The sequence below is a fragment of the Vulpes vulpes genome, chromosome 16, assembly GCF_048418805.1.
Source record: "Vulpes vulpes isolate BD-2025 chromosome 16, VulVul3, whole genome shotgun sequence".
NCBI classification, from domain to species: Eukaryota; Metazoa; Chordata; class Mammalia; order Carnivora; family Canidae; genus Vulpes; species Vulpes vulpes.
The window spans coordinates 7892895-7912881 of NC_132795.1; the positions used below are offsets into that span (position 1 = coordinate 7892895).

The 19987-nt window shown below is 41.3% G+C and overlaps 2 protein-coding genes across 4 annotated transcripts in view; one reads left to right on the top strand and one right to left on the bottom strand.

The window, feature by feature from the left end:
• The window catches only part of TMEM169 (transmembrane protein 169), a 28627-nt gene extending 26613 nt beyond the window's left edge, over nt 1–2014 (bottom strand). Inside the window, exons 1-2 of one of the 3 annotated variants that reach the window (XM_072741635.1) lie at nt 1843–2014; nt 1242–1365 (exon numbers count right to left, since the gene is read on the bottom strand). The gene's annotated coding sequence lies outside the window, so the exon portion shown is untranslated. Of the gene's footprint in view, nt 1–1140; nt 1366–1842 lie in introns of all 3 variants that reach the window. The other 2 variants (XM_072741636.1, XM_072741634.1) reach the window with 2 other exon arrangements.
• Nucleotides 2015–2067: 53 nt separating this feature from the next.
• PECR (peroxisomal trans-2-enoyl-CoA reductase) overlaps nt 2068–19987 on the top strand; it is a 31855-nt gene continuing 13935 nt past the window's right edge. Inside the window, exons 1-5 of the mRNA XM_026002032.2 lie at nt 2068–2308; nt 6973–7106; nt 8001–8166; nt 14497–14578; nt 19634–19730. Coding sequence (XP_025857817.2) covers nt 2185–2308; nt 6973–7106; nt 8001–8166; nt 14497–14578; nt 19634–19730 — 603 coding nt within the window. The 5' untranslated portion in view covers nt 2068–2184. The remainder of the gene's footprint in view (nt 2309–6972; nt 7107–8000; nt 8167–14496; nt 14579–19633; nt 19731–19987) is intronic.

Here is a 19987-nt window from a genome sequence, read left to right on the forward strand (position 1 = left end):
CGCTGGCCGAGCTCCGTGAATCCACAGGTCCAGACCAGATAGCAAACCATGTTATGTGACATCTGTGCTAAAAGTATCTTTAAAAGAAATTTAAAGTGTTCTTTGCTCTTAAGAAAGAAGGTTATGGAATTTTCTGGAATAAGAAATCCCTTAAAACTGAGTCACTATTTCTCTTGCTGGTTTTTTTTTTTTTTTTTTTTCCCTCTTCCAGGTGAATCATGCTGCTAATCGTACCCAGTTTGGGGAGAAAATTCACAACTTTGGGTTGATTCAAGAGAAGCTGGCCCGGATGGCGATGCTGCAGTATGTGACTGAGGTAAGGCTCTCCTTCTCCCCTGCCCACCCCCTCCCTGCCGTCTCCCCCGGCGGTTGGACTACAACCCTCTCTTGCTGTTAAAAAAAAAAAAAAAAACTTTGTCATTGGAATCAAAGCACACTCTAGCAACTGGGAAGCAGAAGGCAAAAGAGATCGATTTCTCCCTTTCATTAATGAGTGTAGATTGGAATCTGTCATCAACAAAGAGAGAAGGGCAAGTACTTCTCTTAATTTTCTTTTTTCTTAGAGAGAGAAAAAAAAACCCAGGGATTAGGGGGTGGGGTGGTTAGGGGCAGAGGGAGAGGAAGAGAAAGAATCTCAGGTGGGTGCCTGGTGCGGAGCCCAATGTGGGGCTCGATCTCACAACGCAGAGATCATGACCTGAGCCAAAATCAAGAGTCAGATGCTTCACTGACTGAGCCACCCAGGTGCCCCTGGGCAAGTATTTCTTAAAGAAGGTCAGAGAAGGGCACGGGGATACAGGATCAGAGAGGAAGTGATGTCTGCTTTCACCTTTAACAAGACCATTTTTAATTCACTTTGTGAACAATTAGCTGGTCGGTGGGCCCAACAAAAGAATGATGGCATTTGTTGCTTTTACATCACTTTAATACCTTGTCGGGGGAAAATACTGTACTCTCACAGCAGACAGAAATAGCATCTTCCCTGGATTGTTAAGACCACAGCACCACACGCATTCCCTAGATCTGCCAAATTCTTAGGCCAAGTCTCACTAGGCCAGTCCAGGTATAAGCTAACTCTGGGGGGGCTGACAGCATGAAGCAAGGTGAACAATACGGAGGAGGATCTGAATAATAACTCACCATTACTGGGCATTAAACCGTGGATGAGAAACTGCCCCCAGGCTCAGGCTGCTGGCCTCCCTGCACAGGGAATGAATTAGAAGACAGGATCTCACACACACCTGGAGCCGCATGCGTCCTTGCAGGAAGCACACACCCCTGGACTCATCAGTTTATGCAGCAGCCGGGCTGAAATGGATTAGGTCTCCAATCTGGTAAAGGTTGCCTCTTCCCTTCATTCCTGAGCTGGGGAGGGGGGTGGGGAAGGGGAAGGGGAAGGGGAGGGGGGGAGGTGGAAGTGGGCTCCAGTTTATTTTTAAAACCATGTATTATCTGGGTGCTGTGGATAACTGCCACTGCATCCCCACCCCCACCCCCGAACCCCAGCATCCCTTCCGGAGGGTGAAAGGATCCGGAGGCCAGATCTCCTCCCCTCCCTCGGCCAAGCTGCCGCTCCCCCTCCCGCCCCAGGTCCGGAGCCAGGGCAGCCGGCGCATCTCTCCCGGGCGGGCGCAGCACGGCTCCCGAGCTGCAGCCTCCTGCCCCAGGTGCCCCCGGAGACTTCATCTTAATTAACCGTGAGGGCTAGAGGGAGCACCGGGGATTTTTGGAAATCGAGCACGCGCCCGCTTTTTGTCCGCTTCCCATCCTCCAGCCACCGCAATGGCACCGAAATGTAAACACAAAAGCAGAAACGAACGGCAAGGAACAGCGACGTCTCACCTGCACGTGCCGGGGCCAAAGTCCGGCGCAGGACCCAGACCCGGGCAAGCAGGCACCGCCGCCCGGGAGCAGCCGCGAGCGCGGGGAGGCTGCGGAGCCAAGGCGGGGCGGGGCCTGCGCGGCGGAGGCGGAGCCAAGGCGGGGCGGGGCCTGCGCGGCGGGGGGCGGGGCCGAGGGCGGGGCCGGGGCCTGCGCGGCGGAGGCGGAGCCAAGGCGGGGCGGGGCCTGCGCGGCGGGGGGCGGGGCCTGCGGTCACGTGCGCGCGGCGGCCTCTAGCCCCGCCCACCCGCGGGCCGCGGACCTGGGAGCTCCGCGCTGCAGCGAGCCAGGTCCTCCGCCGACATGAGGCCGTGGGTCGACCGCAGGAGCTTCCTGGCTCCCGGCTTGCTGCTGCACCAGGTGGCCATCGTCACCGGCGGGGCCACGGGCATCGGGAAGGCCATCGCCACCGAGCTCCTGCATCTGGGTACGTGCGCAGGCCCCGCCCAGATCGAGGACCCGCGTTCCCTGGGGTCGGGAGCCAGGGGGCTGCGGGGCAGGCCTGGGCGACCGCGACTTGCAAAGCCCCGAGGCTGCGCAGGTGCGCGAAGCGGAAACCGCGGGGGGACCCGGACCGCAGTTGCCTAGAAAGTGTGCGGAAGCGTTGAATGGTGAGGCCCCTATTTGTAAAGTCACGGGAACAGTTAGCATCAGAGATGATCCTGCTGGAGGTAGGGAAGGTCGTTCTCCGTAGACCTGCGGAAACATGCCCTGGAGTTATTCGTAGATGTGTCTGCAAGGAATCCATCCCATGTGTCACCTAATGAGGAAACACAAGACGACTTCATGTCACTCCCTTAAGTGTCAAAGGTTGTAACACCGAGAGACTCCTATCGTATATGATCTTCGTGGCCTCTTTTTTTTTTTTTTTTAAAGATTTTATTTATTTATTCCTGAGAGACACACAGAGAGAGAGAGAGAGACAGACACAAGGCAGAGACTCCCTGCAGGGACTCCGGGGTCATGCCCTGGGCCAAAGGGCAGCACTAAACCGCTGTGCCATGCAGGTGCCCCTTCTCCTGTAATACTACCTTCACTTGGGAGAAGGGAGGACTTTGTAAGCACTTGAACAAGAAATTGCAAAAGGGAAAATAGACTAAGTTTACCTCTATGAAGATGTAAATCCTTATTGAATTTAAAAGTCATGTAAATAAAGTTTAAAGGCATAAGGAGAAAAACATGTACAATGTACAACAAATGTATAGAGAGCTCCCACAAATAGGGAAAAGATCTAACACAAATAAATAGGGAAAAGAGCTAATACAGAGAAATGCAGGCTAATGATATGGACCAAGTGTTCCAAATGGAGCGCTAAAAATAAGTCATAAGTGTATGAGAAAATAATCAACTCTCCTGGAATAAAATACAAAATAAAACAGTAATACGATGCCACGGTTTTGCAAACAATCTTTTAAGACATTGGGGGAAATGTAAATGTTGAGAGAGTGAGAAGGCAGGCAAGACTCTAAACTATTGCAAGTTTTCTAAAGGACAATTTGGGAAAAAAAAAGATTTAAAAAAGTATTAATGTTCTGGCTCTGTGACTAGTAATTCTTCTCTTGGGGGTTTTACTCGAAGGAAACAGAGACAAACACAGATTTGCATAAAAGGCTATAGTGTTGAATAGTGAAACATTGGAAATGACTAAGTATCCATTAAAAGGCAATCATTAAATCAGTAAGAATGAAAAATACTACTATTGAAACATCTTACTATTGAAGACTATGGTGGGAAAAGGTATAATGTATAATCAAAGCAGGATTCTAAACAAAATATTCCAATGCAAAATTGGTTGTTAATGAAAAATACATAGAAAAAGAGGGGAAGGCAGTTTGTAACATTGTTAACAGGAACAACTTTGTCTGTAAGTGATTTGGTTAAACTGTCTTCATTTAAAAATATTTTTCAGGAACACATAAATCGCCTTTACTCACCGTTGTGTTTCTAATGATTCGCATGTAGTATGAACTAAAAAAAGTATGTTAAAAATATATCTTCTTAAAAAAAGATTTTATTTTTAAGTAATCTCTACCCATGGTGGTGTTCCAACTAACAACCCTGAGATCAAGAGTCATGTACTCTACCAGCTGAGGCAGCCAGGCGACCTGAAAAAAAAAATGGAAATGAACATTTTTTATTCTGGCTCTAGCATGGCTTCATCACCCAACATTCCACTCCCAACACCAAATTCTATCCCATTCCAGAAAAACTGTAAAAATAGCAGAATCAATGATCATTTTATGTGAAGGTCAGAATGACCTTCCCAACACAGTTGTCAGATCCTGGCTCCACTTTACAGAACCTTTTGTGCATTTTCATATAATTGAACTTTGTTCTTATTGATAAGTTTGCATTGTCAGGACACCTAGGTGGCTCACCAGTTGAGTGTCTGCCTTCTGCTCAGGGCATGATCCCAGGGTCCTGGGATAGAGTCTGTTTCTCCCTCTGCCTATGTCTCTGCCTCTCTCTGTGTCTCTCATGAATAAATAAATAAGATCTTAAATTTTTTTTTTTTGCATTGTCAAGCTTTATCCTTTTTTTTTTTTTTTTTTTTAAGATGATTCATGAGAAACACAGAGAGAGAGGGGCAGAGACACAGGCAGAAGGAGAAGCAGGCTCCATGCAGGGAGCCTGACATGGGACTCGATCCCAGGTCTCCAGGATGACGCCCTGGGCTGAAGGCAGGTGCTAAATCACTGAGCCACCCAGGGATCCCGTCAAGCTTTATCCTGTGGCAGATTGTTTTTATTAGTTTTATGAACTGAATATTGAGGCATGCTTTTTAAAATGATGATTGTTGTTTCATCTTTCACAAATGGTTTTGATCCTTCTTTTTTTTCTGAGAGGATGCCAAAAGCCCTTACCTAGGTAAGAAAGAGTGAACACAACTGGAACCCTCTGGAATCTATTGGACAGATTCTGTTAGACAAAGGGAGTCCTGATTCCATCAAGGAAGACCATTCAAATTGAATTCAAACCAGATCCTTGTCTTTGCTCTCAAGTTTATCATTCTTTTTCTGTGACAGAAAGGGACTACCAGCTTCAGCTTGGTGGAAGAGAGGGAGGAAAATTATCAATATAATCCAATTTAAATCTACTGTATACCTCTGGGAAGTCCAGAAGTTGCAAGGCTCCTCCTTCTATCTGAGGCTGCCTTGACCAGTATTTCTGATTTATTTGTATATGAAAAGAAGGAAAGGTTCCCTTTAGGATGAGCTAAGATGTTGTGTACAACGAGGAGAGGACCTTCTGGCAGCAATGAACAGGTTCAGGATCCCACCACAGGGTGAATGGATATTTTAGGATGTCATAGCTTAGTATTTTTACTTAAGGAAAACAGTGGTGGTGGTGTCAACACTCACAAGGGCCACTATGCCTTTTATAATTCCACTTACATTCAATTCTGATTTCACTTCCAGTGTTACCAATTTTTATTTTTTTGTTGTATTTTCATCTTTTCTGACCAGGCCTCCTTCAATCATAGATTTATTACTTGGAGACATGGAGGCAATGCAATTGTATTCTTTGCTGTCTGTGCGAGAATTGAAGACCCAGTGCCCAACCATGCACAGACATAGAAAGAAGTGACATGATCAGTCACTGATCATCTGTTGTTCAGTAGTAATCTGTGGACTCAAGAGCTATAGGTGAAGTTTATATTTTATGCAGCTGCTTGGAAACAGTTTCATACTTTAAGAGAGGCTTGTTATATGTTAAGTGTTGACCTGAATGGCCTTTAATCTAGGGTTAATTTTGCTTCACTTCTGAGGCCATACTCTTTTATTTGACTCAATGTCCCTTGAAAGATTTTGCCTGGGTGGAAACACTGACTATTCCCAGTGCTGTGTTGGCCTCCCTGGACACTCAACTTTGTCCCTTCCTGGGGTCTGAATGGGTTCCTCCTCCTTCATGTGCTGCACCTGGGAAACTCTCCAGGCAGCAAGATGGAAGGATCCTAGGGCTCGCATTATTTGCTTCTACTCTAGAGATCACTGTGTCTTGCTACCCAATGCCCAGTGCCTGAAAACCATTCTGCATTATACTTTGTCCAGTTTTTTAGTTGTTTAGGTTTGGAGAGTAAGTTCACTTATTGATGTTCCATTTTAACCAGAACCAGAAGTCTCGATTCATCTTTTTTTTTTTTTTAAAGATTTATTTATTTATTTATTTATTTATTTATTTATTTATTTATTTATTTATTTATGGGAGACACAGAGAGAAACAGAGAGGCAGAGACACAGGCAGAGGGAGAAGCAGGCTCCATGCAGGGAGCCCGACGTGGGACTCGATCCTAGGTCTCCAGGATCAGGGCCTGGGCTGAAGACAGACGCTAAACCACTGAGCCACCCAGGGATCCCTCGATTCATCTTTTTTATGGGCACACATGAAACACTTTCTAAACATTTTTTAAAAGATTTTATTTATTTATTTGAGAGAGAAAGAGTGAGTGAGAGAGAGGGAGAGATAGAAAGGGAGCAGGGGAGGGAGAGAGATAGAAAGAGAAGAGGGAGAAGGAGAAGCAGACTCCCCACTGAGCAGGGAGTCCCATGCAGGGCTCAATTCCAGGACTCTAGGATCATGACCTGAGCTGAAGGCAGGAGGCAGTTACTTATCAAACCGATTGAGCCACCCAGATCGCCCCCCCCCCCCCAGCTCTTTTTAAAAAGATTTTATTTATTTGAGAGAGAAAGAGCAGGGGGAGGGACTTTTTTTTTAGTTTGGACAACCAGTGAAAGCATATTTACTTTATAAACATATTTTTCAGAAGAATGAAACTGATGAAGTATATGAACTTATTCCTGGGAGTTGGCTGGTGTGGGAAGAGTAGATGTGCTGGCAAGGAGGAATGCAAGTTAACACAAGATGGAGAAGACTTTCTGGGAATAATGCACTCTGGATAATTAAAATAACTTCTGTTGCTGGCTTGTAAATCTCCTAGGCCAAAAGTGCTTATATTTTAATGGATAGCAGAATCACCTGGAGGACTAACTGAAACTGCTGGGCCCTACCCCCAGAATTCCTAATTCAATTGACTTAAAAAAAAAAAAAAAGAAAGTATATTTACTTACTCTTTGATTGTTTTCTTTTCAGGATGTAATGTGGTCATTGCATCTCGTAATTTTGATCGATTAAAATCTACTGCAGAAGAACTGAGGGCCAGCCTACCCCCGACCAACCAGTCTCAGGTCACTCCCATAAAATGCAACATTCGCAAAGAAGAAGAGGTAATGTGAATATGTCCATATTGTTTGTTCATTCATTTTATTTACAATAGTGGTTCCTATCCCTGTGGTTCAGGTGTTCCTATGGTAGCTGTCTTAGATGAGGTGGACTGGAAGCAGAGCCTGTGAAAGAGATTCTTTTGCTAATGATATATTGAGCAAATTACCTCCAGAGGAAGAGATGGAAAGAAACAAGATAAGGAACCTAAGCAAGGATGTGGTCTCAGCGAGATTACTTTTTGTGCCTTTTGCCCTTTAAGTCATTTCTTTATTTTATTTTTTTAAAGATTTTATTTATTTAATTTTTTTAAAAAGATTTTATTTATTTATTTATTTATTTATTTATTTATTTATTTGAAACACAGAGAGAGAGAAAGAGAGGCAGAGACACAGGCAGAGGGAGAAGCAGGCTCCAGACACAGGAGGGAGGGACTCCAGGATCACACCCTGGGCCAGAGGCAGGTGCTAAGCCACTGGGCCACCCAGAGATCCCAAGGTTTTTTATTTAAGTAATCAGGCATCTCTACACCCATCGTGGGGCTCAAACTCACAACTCCAAGATCAAGAGTCACAGGTTCTACCAACTGAGCCAGACAGGCGCCCCTTTTCATTCATTTCTTAATGTTAATTTTAACCTGATTTCAGTACTATTCATTATTCTAGGTTTACAGCTTACAAACTCATACAGGTAGGCTTGGATTTAGGAGTGATCCCAGCTCTTGGATAAATCTTGTCATCTAAATGACCAACTTAGCTTTATGATCTGTAGATATTGTGGCATTTCGAGTTACCATTGACTGCAACAGACTGCAAGTTCTTTTCCTCTCCTGGAGCAAGCTATCAGTCCAAGTAGCAAGTTAGATTATTAACCAGTTTCCTTTTAACATTTTTCTTTAGGTGAATAATTTGGTCAGATCCACCTTAGAGATTTATGGTAAAATCAATTTTTTGGTAAACAATGGAGGAGGCCAGTTCTTGGCTTCTACGGAACACATTAATGCAAAGGGATGGCATGCTGTGATTGAAACCAACCTGACAGGCACCTTCTACATGTGCAAAGCAGGCAAGTATGATCAATAACCCAAAAAGTCAAGGTGTCTTTATTTAAAGATCATAGATAATCTTGAAAGAGAATTGTCAGGGGCTCAGAAACTCCATGTCATTAGCATTTACTGCCCTCATGTACTCACATACAACACAGGAATGTAACTTGTTGCATTTTTTGGGTAGTAATTTGACAGTATTTGTAAAATATGGATATGCTTTAATCTTATAATTTTATTTCTAGGACTTTATCATGAGAAAATCATTAAGAATCCGTACAAAGATATAGCTACAAAGTTGTTCCTGAAGTTAAAAAAAATTCTCACACTCTGTTTTGAAGAAACGAATCTTTTTTCTTGTCTTTCTTTTTTAAGATTTTATTTATTTATTCATGAGAGACACGGAGAGAGAAGCAGAGACATAGGCAGAGGGAGAAGCAGGCTCCTCGCAGGGAGCTCGATCCCAGGGGATGTGGGACTCGATCCTAGGACCCCGGGATCATGTCCTGAGCTGAAGGCAGACACTCAACCGCCGAGCCACCCAGGTTCCCCAAGAAACAAATCTTTTAAATCCATTGTAAGGGCTTGTTCAGATCTTCAGAGATTATGCCAGAGTCCACATTCTTTCCGACTAAAACTAATTAGCAGGCATGCAGCTTTTGAGTTGAAAGTTATGTTTCATAGGTGGTGATATCCAGTTCCTGAAGTGGAGTAACTCAAGGGTTTTGTTACAAGCTATTGAAGACATTTTTATGATGAAAACCACAGAGGAAGTATAATTCCAACCCAAAGGGTCTTCACCCCACTATAGATTAGGCTTTATATTTTTAATATCTCTAAGTCAAAATCTTGCAGACATTGCCAGCTTTCAGCTTTATCTCACTAGCAGTATAAAGTTTCCTATTGGTTGTGGCTGGCTGTTCCAGTGTCAAGACCATCACAAAAACAGAAAATTAAATAAGACAGTTTGTTTCTCCCTCACATAAGAAGTCCATAATCATTAGGGACTGATGTGTTGTGATTAGTAATGAGTATATGTTTTAGTTTGTCTGCGGTTCCTCATTCATGTTCCCATGGCCCTTGGAATTTCCTGAGCAATAAGGGCGATGGGAGAATCTTTTTTTTTTTTTTTTTTAAGATTTTTATTTATTCATGAGAGACAGAGAGAGAGGCAGAGACACAAGCAGAGGGAGAAGCAGGCTCCATGCAGGGAGCCCGATGTGGGATTCGATCCTAGGTCTCCAGGATCACGCCCTGGGCTGAAGGTGGTGCCAAACCGCTGAGCCACCTGGGCTGCCCAGTCTTTTGTTATCATTTGATCTCTTGTCATAATTCCTGAAATGACTTCAGAGCCACTTAGGCGAAATGGGTGTCTGTTATTCCTAAATCCTGTTCACCACAACTGAGTTTATGTTAATGAGGTGAAATCCCCTAAATGTTAATTTTGGAAATCCCTTAAAGATGGCAGCAGGCTGGTTGGTGGGAACCAACCTCGATTAGAGTTGGAACTTCCAGTCTCGCCTCCTGATTTCTGGCAGGAGGAGAGGGGGCTGAAGGTTGAATCAGTCACCAGTGCCAATGATTTAATCAATCAATACAGTGAATGAAGCCTCCATAAAGCCACAAAAGGGCTTTATGGTAAAGGAGAACACTTTCACGTGATACTCTGCCAGAGTCAGACTCCACAGAGACAGCGGCTTCAATGTTCAAGACATTGCCCTGTGTATTTCATCATCTGCCTGTTGATTCATATCACTCTATATCCATTCTAATAAGTTGCAATATAGTGTGTAAACTAGTTTCATGAGTTCTATGAGCCACAATGGTAAATTAATGAAATCCAAGAAAGGGTTCATGGAAACCACTGATTTATAGCCAGTTGTCCAGAAGCACAGGTAATAACATGGACTTGTGATCAGCATCTGATGACTATCTCACATATCTTGAAGAAATATTCCCATGAAAGCCCCGGAGGAATCAGGGCAAAAGTACAAAGTTGATTTCAGAGTTCTGACATATAGTACTTTTTAACCAGAAGCCAGAAAGTCTGTGTAGAGTAATTTATTTATTTATTTATTTATTTATTTATTTATTTATTTATTTATTTATTTTTGTGTGTAGAGTAATTTAAATAAACTTATTCCCCTTTCTTTTTTTTTAAGTAAGTTTTTAGATATTTGATATGGCACATAGTACTTTATTTATTTTAATTTCCAAACTATTCTTGGCTATTCATGACCTTTTCTTCTTCCAGATGAATTTTATATTAAGGTTTTTTCCTCAAAAATCCTGGTGGGGAATTTAATTGGATTGTGTTCAACCTATCAACAATTTGAAAGATTGTTAATGTTTAATTTAATAGTTAATTTAATTTAATTTAATTAAAATTTAATTTAATAGTTAATGTGTTGAAATACCATCTCTCCATCATGGCACATCTTTCTTTTTTTTTTTTTTTTTTAAGATTTTATTTATTCATGATAGTCACACAGAGAGACAGAGAGAGAGGCAGAGACACAGGCAGAGAGAGAAGCAGGCTCCATGCAGGGAGCCTGACGTGGGAGTCGATCCCGGGTCTCCAGGATCGGGCCCCGGGCCAAAGGCAGGCGCCAAACTGCTGCGCCACCCAGGGATCCCATGGCACATCTTTCTATTAATGGATTCTTATTTTATAATTTTTGGCAAAGGTTTATGTTTGCATCACATTTAAATCCCTTTTTTTTTTATTTTTTAAGTAGGCTTCATGCTGGGCATAGAGCCCAACACAGGGCTTGGACTCATGATCCTGAGTTCATTGACCCAAGCCAAAAATCAAGGGTCAGATGCTTAACCCACTGAATCACCCAGGTGCCTCTTTTGTATTTTTTTTATTAAGGTTACATCAGATATTTTTGATAACTTCTGCACTTTTGAGTGGGCTTTTTTTTTTTTAATTATTTATTCATGAGAAACACAGAGAGAGGCGGAGACAGAGGCAGATGGAGAAGCAGGCTCCCTGTGGGGAGCTCGATGAGGGACTCGATCCCAGGACCCAAGGGTCACAACCTGAGCTGAAGGCAGACATTCAACCACTGAGCCACCTAGGTGCCCCTTGAATGGGCTTTTTTCCCCAATTATTTTTCGACTGGATTACTGTTGGTTTCTGGAAGAATTATTTTCTCAAGTTGATCTTGTAGCTATATCTAGTAATTTGTGGTTGTATCTAATAGTTTTTAAAATTAGTCTTTTGAGTGTTTTAGAAACACAACCATGTTGTCCAAAAATAAATGCTGTGTTTCATTGTCAAAGATACAGTCAATTGTAAAGTGCACGATCATTTTATATAACCCTAAGAAAGTACAGTATATCCCTAAGTATATCCCTAAGAACGTACATTTGAATCTTAAGAAGCCACCAACTATGAGATATATCCCCATTTCAACAATGTGAAAATAATAAGAAAGAATTCTCATAGAGTTCAGAAATACTATACTTTATGTCTTCTTTTCTAGTGGCTTTACCTCCTTTTTTTTTGGTCATATATTATGTATTGGTAAGAATTCACTGGAAAGGAATAACTAATAATAGGAAAGCATTCTTATTTTTGCCCAAGCCTTTAATAGGAATGGGTCTTACATTGTTCTCTGGCCTTTATATTCTAAAAATTAGATTTCTATTGAAGGGAGTCTTGAGGGTACATATCTGGCATTGCCTTGATTCGTATGAATAGAGTTGATGACTAAATATCAAGTATCCTATTTGAAAAAGGATAAAATACTTAAAGAATGAGGGATGCCTGGGTAACTCAGTCAGTTCAGCATCCGACTCTCGATTTCAGCTCAGGTCATGAGCTCAGGGTCGTGACATCGAGTCTTGTGTGGGTGTGGGGCTCTGTGCTGGGCATGGAGCCTGCTTAAGATTCTCTCTCTCCCCCTCTCCCTCCCACTCCCACTCTCTCTCTCCCCAAAGAAAAAGAAAAGAAAAGAAAATACCTAAAGAATTAAATTAACAAAAGAAGGATAAGACCCATATCTAAACTACAAGACATTGCTGACAGAAATGAAAGATCGAAATGAATAGAAACACATTTGATATTTATGAATTGGAAGGCTTGATATGGTTAAGATGGTAGTTCTTTCCAAATTGATCTGTAGGTTCAGTGCAGTTCCTATTACTTTTGCAGAAATTGACAAGCAGATCCCAAATATATGTGCAAATGCAGTGGACTCATAGCCAAAACAGTTTTGCAAAAGAGGAAAGTTGGAGGACTTAATACTTCTTGATTTCAAGACAGTATGGTACTGTCATAAGGGTAGATGTATAGATCATTGGCACAAATTTGTCAGTCCAGAAATAAAAGTCAAACTCTTTTATTTATGATTTTTGCCAAAGGGACCAGGCCACTTCTATGGGGAAATGATAGTGTTTTCAGCAGATGGTTCTGGGACATTGGCTATCCACGTGCAAAAAGACCCTTACCTCACACCATAAATAAAAGTTAACCAAAAGTACAAAATGGACCATGGACCTAAATGCAAAAAGTAAAATTGTATAACTTTTAGAAGCAAACAAAGGACAAAATCTTTACGACCTTGGCTCAGGCAAAGAGTCCTGAGATACACCACAAAATACCAAAGTAAAGAAAAAAATTGATAAATTGGACTTAATCAAAATTAAATATGTTTGTGCTTCAAAAGACAACATTAAGAAAATGAAAAGATAAGCCATAGACTGGGAGAAAAGATTCCCAAATCACATATCTGATAAAGGACTCAAATCCAGAGTATAAAAAGAACTCTTATAATTCAATATTAAGAAAACAAATCAATTAAGAAATGGGCAAAAGATTTGGATTTTTTAAAAGATTTTATTTATTTATTCATGAGAGACAGAGAGAGAGAGAGAGAGAGAGAGAGAGAGGCAGAGACATAGGCAGTGGAAGGAGAAGCAGGCTTCATGCAGGGAGCCTGATGTGGGACTCAATCCCAGGACCACAAGATCATGCCCTGAGCCAAAGGTAGACGCTCAACCGCTGAGCCACCCAGGGGTCCCTGAATAGATATTTTACCAAAGTATATATATGAATGGCTAATAAGTACATCAGAAGATTCTCCACACTGTTAGTCATGAGGGAAATGCAAATCAAAACCTCAGTGGGGGGTGCCTGGATGGCTCAGTCAGTTAAGTGTCTACCTCTAGCTCAGGTCATGATCCATGGGTCTTGGGATTGAGCCCGGTGTAGGGCTCCCTGCTCAGCGGGGACCGTGCTTCTCCCTCTCCCTGTATCCCTTTTGCTCTTGCACACATGGCTCTCTCTCTCTCTCTCTCTCTCTCTCTCTCTCTCAAATAAAATCTTTTAAGAAAAAGTCTCAGTGAAATATCACTTCAAGCCATTAGAGTGACTATAATCAAGAAGTCAGACAATAATAGTATGGAGAACCCGGAACCTTCTTGCATTTCTGGTAGGAATAGAAAATAGTAGAAACACCGAAAAATAGTTCAGCAGTTTCTTAAAAGTTAAACATACAGTTACCATATGCCCTAGCGGTTCCACCCTTAAGTGTCTACGAAAGAGCAATAAAAACATGTCCTCACAAAGATTTGTATTTATAATCACCCAACAGTGGAAACCAAATGTTCATCAGCTGAGGAATGGATAAATGAAATATGGCATATCTATTCACTGGAATACTATTTACAATAAAAAGTTAACTATGGATACATGTTACCACATTGATGAACTTCACAAACATTATTCTTCTTTAAAATTTTTTCACAAACATTAAGTGAAAGAAACCAGACACAGAAGACCACATATTGTGTGATTTCATTTATATGAAATGTTCAGAAAAGCCAAATTTATGTAAACAGAAGGTATACGAAGGTTTGCTTAGGGATGGCTTGGGCTGCAGATAGACACAAAGGAACTTTTTGGGGGTGATGGAAATGTTCTAAAACTGGATTGTAATGGTGGTTGCATGACTCTATTAAAAGTGATTAAATTATACACATAAAATGAATGAATTTTGTGATATATAAATTATTTTCAATCGGGCTTTTTATAAAAAAAGGGAAATGTAGGGGCACCTGGGTGGCTCAGTGGTTGAGTGTCTGTCTTTGGCCCAGGGCGTGATCCTGAGGTCCTGGGTAAGTCCTGCTTTGGGCTCCCAGCCTGGAGCCTTTTTTTCCTTCTGCCTGTGTCTCCGCCTCTCTCTCTCTCTGTCCCTCATGAATAAATAAATAAAATCCTTTTTTTTTCTTTTAAAGGAAATTTAAATTAAAAATATTAAAATACCAAGCAATGTGCTGGGATAGTGGATGAGAAAAGAGGACACTATTTCATGTGATTGTCATTGTTCTGTTTCCTGCAGTTTACAACTCCTGGATGAAAGAGCATGGAGGATCTATTGTCAATATTATTATCCTTATTAGAAATGGATATCCAGGATTTACGTAAGCATACTTAATGTATATTTATTTTTTCCTATGTCTTTGGGTTTTGTCCTGTGAATGAGGAGGAGGAGGGTGGAGAAAATTTCTTAAGTCATAATCCTTAATTCTTTAATGAGTTTTGATCTTAATACTTAGCATTGCCCTTTATTTGAACTTTAAAAATATACTTCCAAGGTATTCCCATCCTTATTAGACTTCCCAGGTCTACCATGAAAAGAAAATCAGGACACCCCATTAAATTTTTTATTTTAAGTCTACCCCAAATATTACATGGAGCATACTTATGTTAAAATTTTTTTTTGTTTTTATTTGAAATTCAAATTTAATGGAATGTCCTATATTTTATCCAGTAATCCTAATCCAGATGTCACTAAACTGGTCATCATTGCCTGGAGATATCTTTTTTGTTAATGTGTGGAAATGAAACTAATTTCGATTGATTTAGATTTGAATACTGTGAATATACCTATTCAGTTTTAGACAGAACTGCTAAATTGTTACTCCATAATGGAGTTTGACATATTTGACTCTTATTCTGATGTGGAATTTGGAAATGGATTAAAAAAGAAAAAAAAAGTCAATCAGTGAAATAATTTAGCCTACTGGCTCAGTCGATTCTTTCATAATAACCTAAAAGGGCATCCACCTAGACCACAGAGAAAAACAGTGTGCCAGGAAGCTACTTGAACACCACACGTTTAGTAGTTAAAAAGTCTGGTTTACAAATAAATCGTTTTGCTGATTTCTTTCATATCTTTAGTAAATTCTGATTCCTTCCATTTTTTTTAATTAAGGATTTTTTTTTTATTTTCCAACATAGAATATTTCTTTTTATGAAATAGGCCTATTTTAGTATTATAAAATCAAAGCATGCTAGTTTATATATATATATATATAACTCTGTAAGATACAAAGTTGAATACTTTACCTTCTTATCCCAGAAATAACTTGTTTAACCAAGTAAGACAGTGACCTGAATTTCTTTATTAGTAGTATATAATCCATGATCTGCAGGGTGATGAATATTCTGTTTGCCATCATGATTTTTGCAACCATTGTTGATTCTTACCTGAATCACTTATATCAGGGGTGAGAAAATGTTGATTTTTCTGATGTCATGATTATTTCTATATTTATTAGCTGATATTCTTTCATAAAAAAGACTTTTCTGAAATAGCCCTTCTCCCTTTCTCTCTGTATTTATTATTATCATTATTATTATTATTAAATTTTTTGGTATACCACTATTACAGGTCTACAGATTTCTTTTCAAATTTTTCTTTTCAAATGGCATGTAAGATCTCAAACTTAATAGAAATCTTGTATTGTTTCTACATTTTGCATTACGAGTAATTCTGCAGTGAATAACACTGTACATATTTGTTTCATATTGGTGGAGTTATATCTTCAGGGTACATCCTGGAAGTTGGATTGCTGGGTGCAGGTGAAAGATAAATGCATACTTTTAGGTATTTCCAAATTTCTTTCCATCTTGCTCCCCCACCAGCACAGTATGAGTGTGTGTGTTCCCCACAGCCTGACCCAAAGTGTGTGTCATCAACTTCTAAACAACTCTGATGGGCAAGAAATGGGATTCTCATGGAGCATCTTTTGATTTATTGAAAAGCTATCTGGATGTCTTCTGTATGTGTTTGAATCGTATTGCTGTCCTGGCATATTTTTCTTAATGTTGTCTGAGACTGGTCTTATTTTCCATTACATTGACACAGGGGAGTTTTTTTTTTTTTTTTAATGTTAGGGAGTATCCCCCTTTATTTATTTATTTATTTTTATTTATGATAGTCACACACAGAGAGAGAGAGAGGCAGAGACACAGGCAGAGGGAGAAGCAGGCTCCATGCACCGGGAGCCTGACTTGGGATTCGATCCCGGGTCTCCAGGATTGTGCCCTGGGCCAAAGGCACGCGCTAAACCGCTGTGCCACCCAGGGATCCTGACACAGGGGAGTTTAGTCTGCTGTTGATCTTTTGGGTCATTGTCAATAATTACAAGGGCAAAAGATAAGCCAAAAAAAAGCAACTCACATCTCCCATGGACAGAGAGTATGTAAACCAAACGCCCATCACTCGGCGCATGACTAAGCTCTGTAGTATGTCTACATAACAGACTACACTTGGCAGTAAGAGGGAATGAGCTATTAACTCATGCAACAACCTGGATGGATCTCAAAATAATTATTCTGAGTGAAAGAAGCCAGATGAAAAAGAGCGTATACTGTATGGTTTTATGTGTTTAAGTAGTAGAAGCGTTGAAAACATTCGTTAGTGCTATATTCACTGAGAGTTGTACATCCCTCTGCCTCCTATTTATAAATTAGAGGAAGAAAATGAAGCAGTGTGACAGACTTCAAGACAGTTTATCACTTATAATATGTTCCCACACAGATTGTGAGAGGTTTTAAATCATATCTGATACAGAAATAAGACCTTCGTACTTCAGAAAATTGGTCATTGAAAGAATGGATGTGAGACCTGTCATGGAAATGGTAACATATAATCTCACTCAACTCATAGTTCAAATAAATGTCAGTCCCTCTGGGCTTTTCCTTTAGAAGAAGAGTGACTGGGCCAGCAGCACTTCATGTGACATGTCACTGCCCAGCTGAATTTGTCCTGATAGGGACCACTCTCCCTTCCTGGAAAGGGAGTCTTTACAAAACCCCCATGGTCCATTCAGGCTTCTTATCCACCTGGACCTCCCAGGGATGCCACCAGTATCAAGTCCTTCAGAACACAGTACTGGATGAGCTGTAAGTCTCTCTGGATTTGAATGAACTCTTCACTTTTTTCTTCACAAATGTCATAGGTTTTTGTTGTTGTTGTTTTGTTCTTTGGGTTTTTGGGTTTTGCTTGTTTGTTTGTTTGTTTGTTTTATCCCCAGAGATAAGTAGATTAGGATGTGCTGTTTTGGGATCCAGAGTAACTTCTTCGAGTTCTCAGTATAACTCTCTGCAGAACTGAATACCATGGAGGAAGACTGCATCCTTCTTTCCTTAACTGGAACGGGTATAGAGTAGGGGGCCTCAGGTTTTCACACCTGTTGCACATGCTTTTGACATCATCAGTCACTTCACTTCCGACATCACCCCCTTCTCTGCTACCTTCTCTAGTAGATCTTTGAGTATGGAAACAGAGTCTGAAAATGCTGTTATGTTTGTGCTCAGTTTCTACTGAGTGCCTTCTCTTCATCTGTGAAGCTTGAGAACACTGTGTAGGGGAAGAAAAGGAATTATCCCTCTACCATTCTGAGTTCTTATTGAGACCCCTGTAATAAAAAACAAATTAACAAGACAAAAACAACTTTGATCACACACACACACACACACACACACACACACACACACACATACATCATGTATATGTGATGGGAGATACCCAGGGGAAAACAAGTAGCCTCCCTGAGTAGCTTAGACTACAGACTGAACCATTATCTTAGAAGGAAAGGGAATGGGAAATGGGAGCCTTGTAGAGAAAAAAAAAAGTAATTTTTAGGAAAGATGCCTGGGCCCTTGGAAGAATAGATGGGAAGTCTGGTAATTTGTGACAGACTGTGTGTGGGTGTGGAGTCGACTGCTAGTCTTTATACCTGTGACCAGAGACCATCTTCCCTGGTTGATGAAACTCTTGGGGAGGGGATTTATGGCAATGAGGTTGCTTTTGAAGGAACCCAGGCTATCTTTAGGGAGATAAGGGGAGTTCAGAGAAAGTGTCTCCCTGCATTTGCTGTTTTTCAAATGCCTACAGTCAACATGATGTATCAAAGCAGCATATTTTGAGTGGCATGTCCTGAGCTCCTGTCATATTTTGGAGAGGCTTATTCTGTTGCCCTTCAACTGCCTCTTGCTCATGTGCTACAAACTAATTCAGATGCTGAAATTCAATAATTCCAGTCTCTGGTTTTCCAGCTCTGTCTCTCAGTTCTAGTGGCTTTCTCTCTTGGGCAGCTACCAGTTTCGGAACATCTGCCACTTGCTTCTTCAGCCTCATGTGACTGTTTAGCCTTTTCCTATGATGAGAGGCAGGACTTCATGTGGTGGCCCTGGTGATCAGGGGCCTGAGTGCAAGGGGACAAATGACTCTAGGTCTTCCTCCCAGAAAAGGGTCAGGACTTGATTGTACTTCTACATAAGCATGTCTGGTCCTGCCCCTGCCTCTTGCTCCTGGTATTATGGAGAAGCCTGGCAATTTCAATTATTCTACCCAGCTGAGTGTTGCGTTAGGGCCCCTCTTAGTATTGGTGGCGGTAGGCAGGGCAAGGGAGCATATCCTGTAGATTGACCCAGGACTGCTTAATGGCAATAGCAACAGAAGTTGTGGCCACATCTGATGGTGGTGGGATTGCTTGGAGAATTCTGACAAAGTAATTGGCTTCTGCCTGGAGCCCCACGAGGGTTGTTGCAGCCAACACTGGGACAGTGATGGGTTTCTTCAGGAAGGTTGGGCTCTCTAAGTCTTCTCTAGTGAGAAGTGGATACACCCCCAGATCTCGCATACTTGCTTCTAAGGACCTCGTAATAAGTTCTAAGCCACGGTGTATCTGTACCTTATGCATAAGACCCCATAGAGATGAAAACTTAAATATGTTGAACTTCCTATCTGGAAGTATGTTAAAATTTAATTAAATGTTAGGGTGTCTAGAAATTCTATCAATACTGTTTTTAGCCTCATATACAAATTTATCCCTATCGTCTAAATAATTCATTTTAAAAATAACCACACTTGTAACCCTCAAGATTACCAATTTGATAGTTTCTCTACATCATAAAAAGGTTTTCGGAATATTTCTTATGGTCATAGTATTTTGGAGGATCTAATGTGTGCCTGTAATGTAAGATTTGTTCAACTGTCGGATAGCTGTGTTTTGGCTTTAGCATCGAAGCATCCACTTCTTTCCCATTGTTCAAGAATCCAAAAGACAGACTCAACAAGAATATATTGGTGGGGCTCTGGTAGGTCACTGACAAACCTGTTCATTTAGTTAACGAGAAAAACATTTGATGGAAGCCGATTGTAATTTTATGTTTTGTCTTTTAAGGCATAGTGGAGCTGCCAGAGCAGGGGTTTACAACCTCACCAAATCCTTAGCTGTGGAATGGGCCAGCAGTGGAATAAGGATCAACTGTGTTGCCCCTGTAGGTAAACTTCCATACAAAAGCCGTTGACAAATTGTGCTCTTCTGAGGATTCCCTTTGTGTTGTCAATGGGGGTATTTGTTAATACACGTGTATAATAGAAAAGATTGGCTTTTAAAAATAGATAAAATTAGGGCAGCCCCTGTGGCGCAGCGGTTTGGCGCCGCCTGCAGCCCAGGGCGTGAACCTGGAGACCCGGGATCGAGTCCCATGTCGGGCTCCCTGCAGGGAGCCTGCTTCTCCCTCTGCCTGTGTCT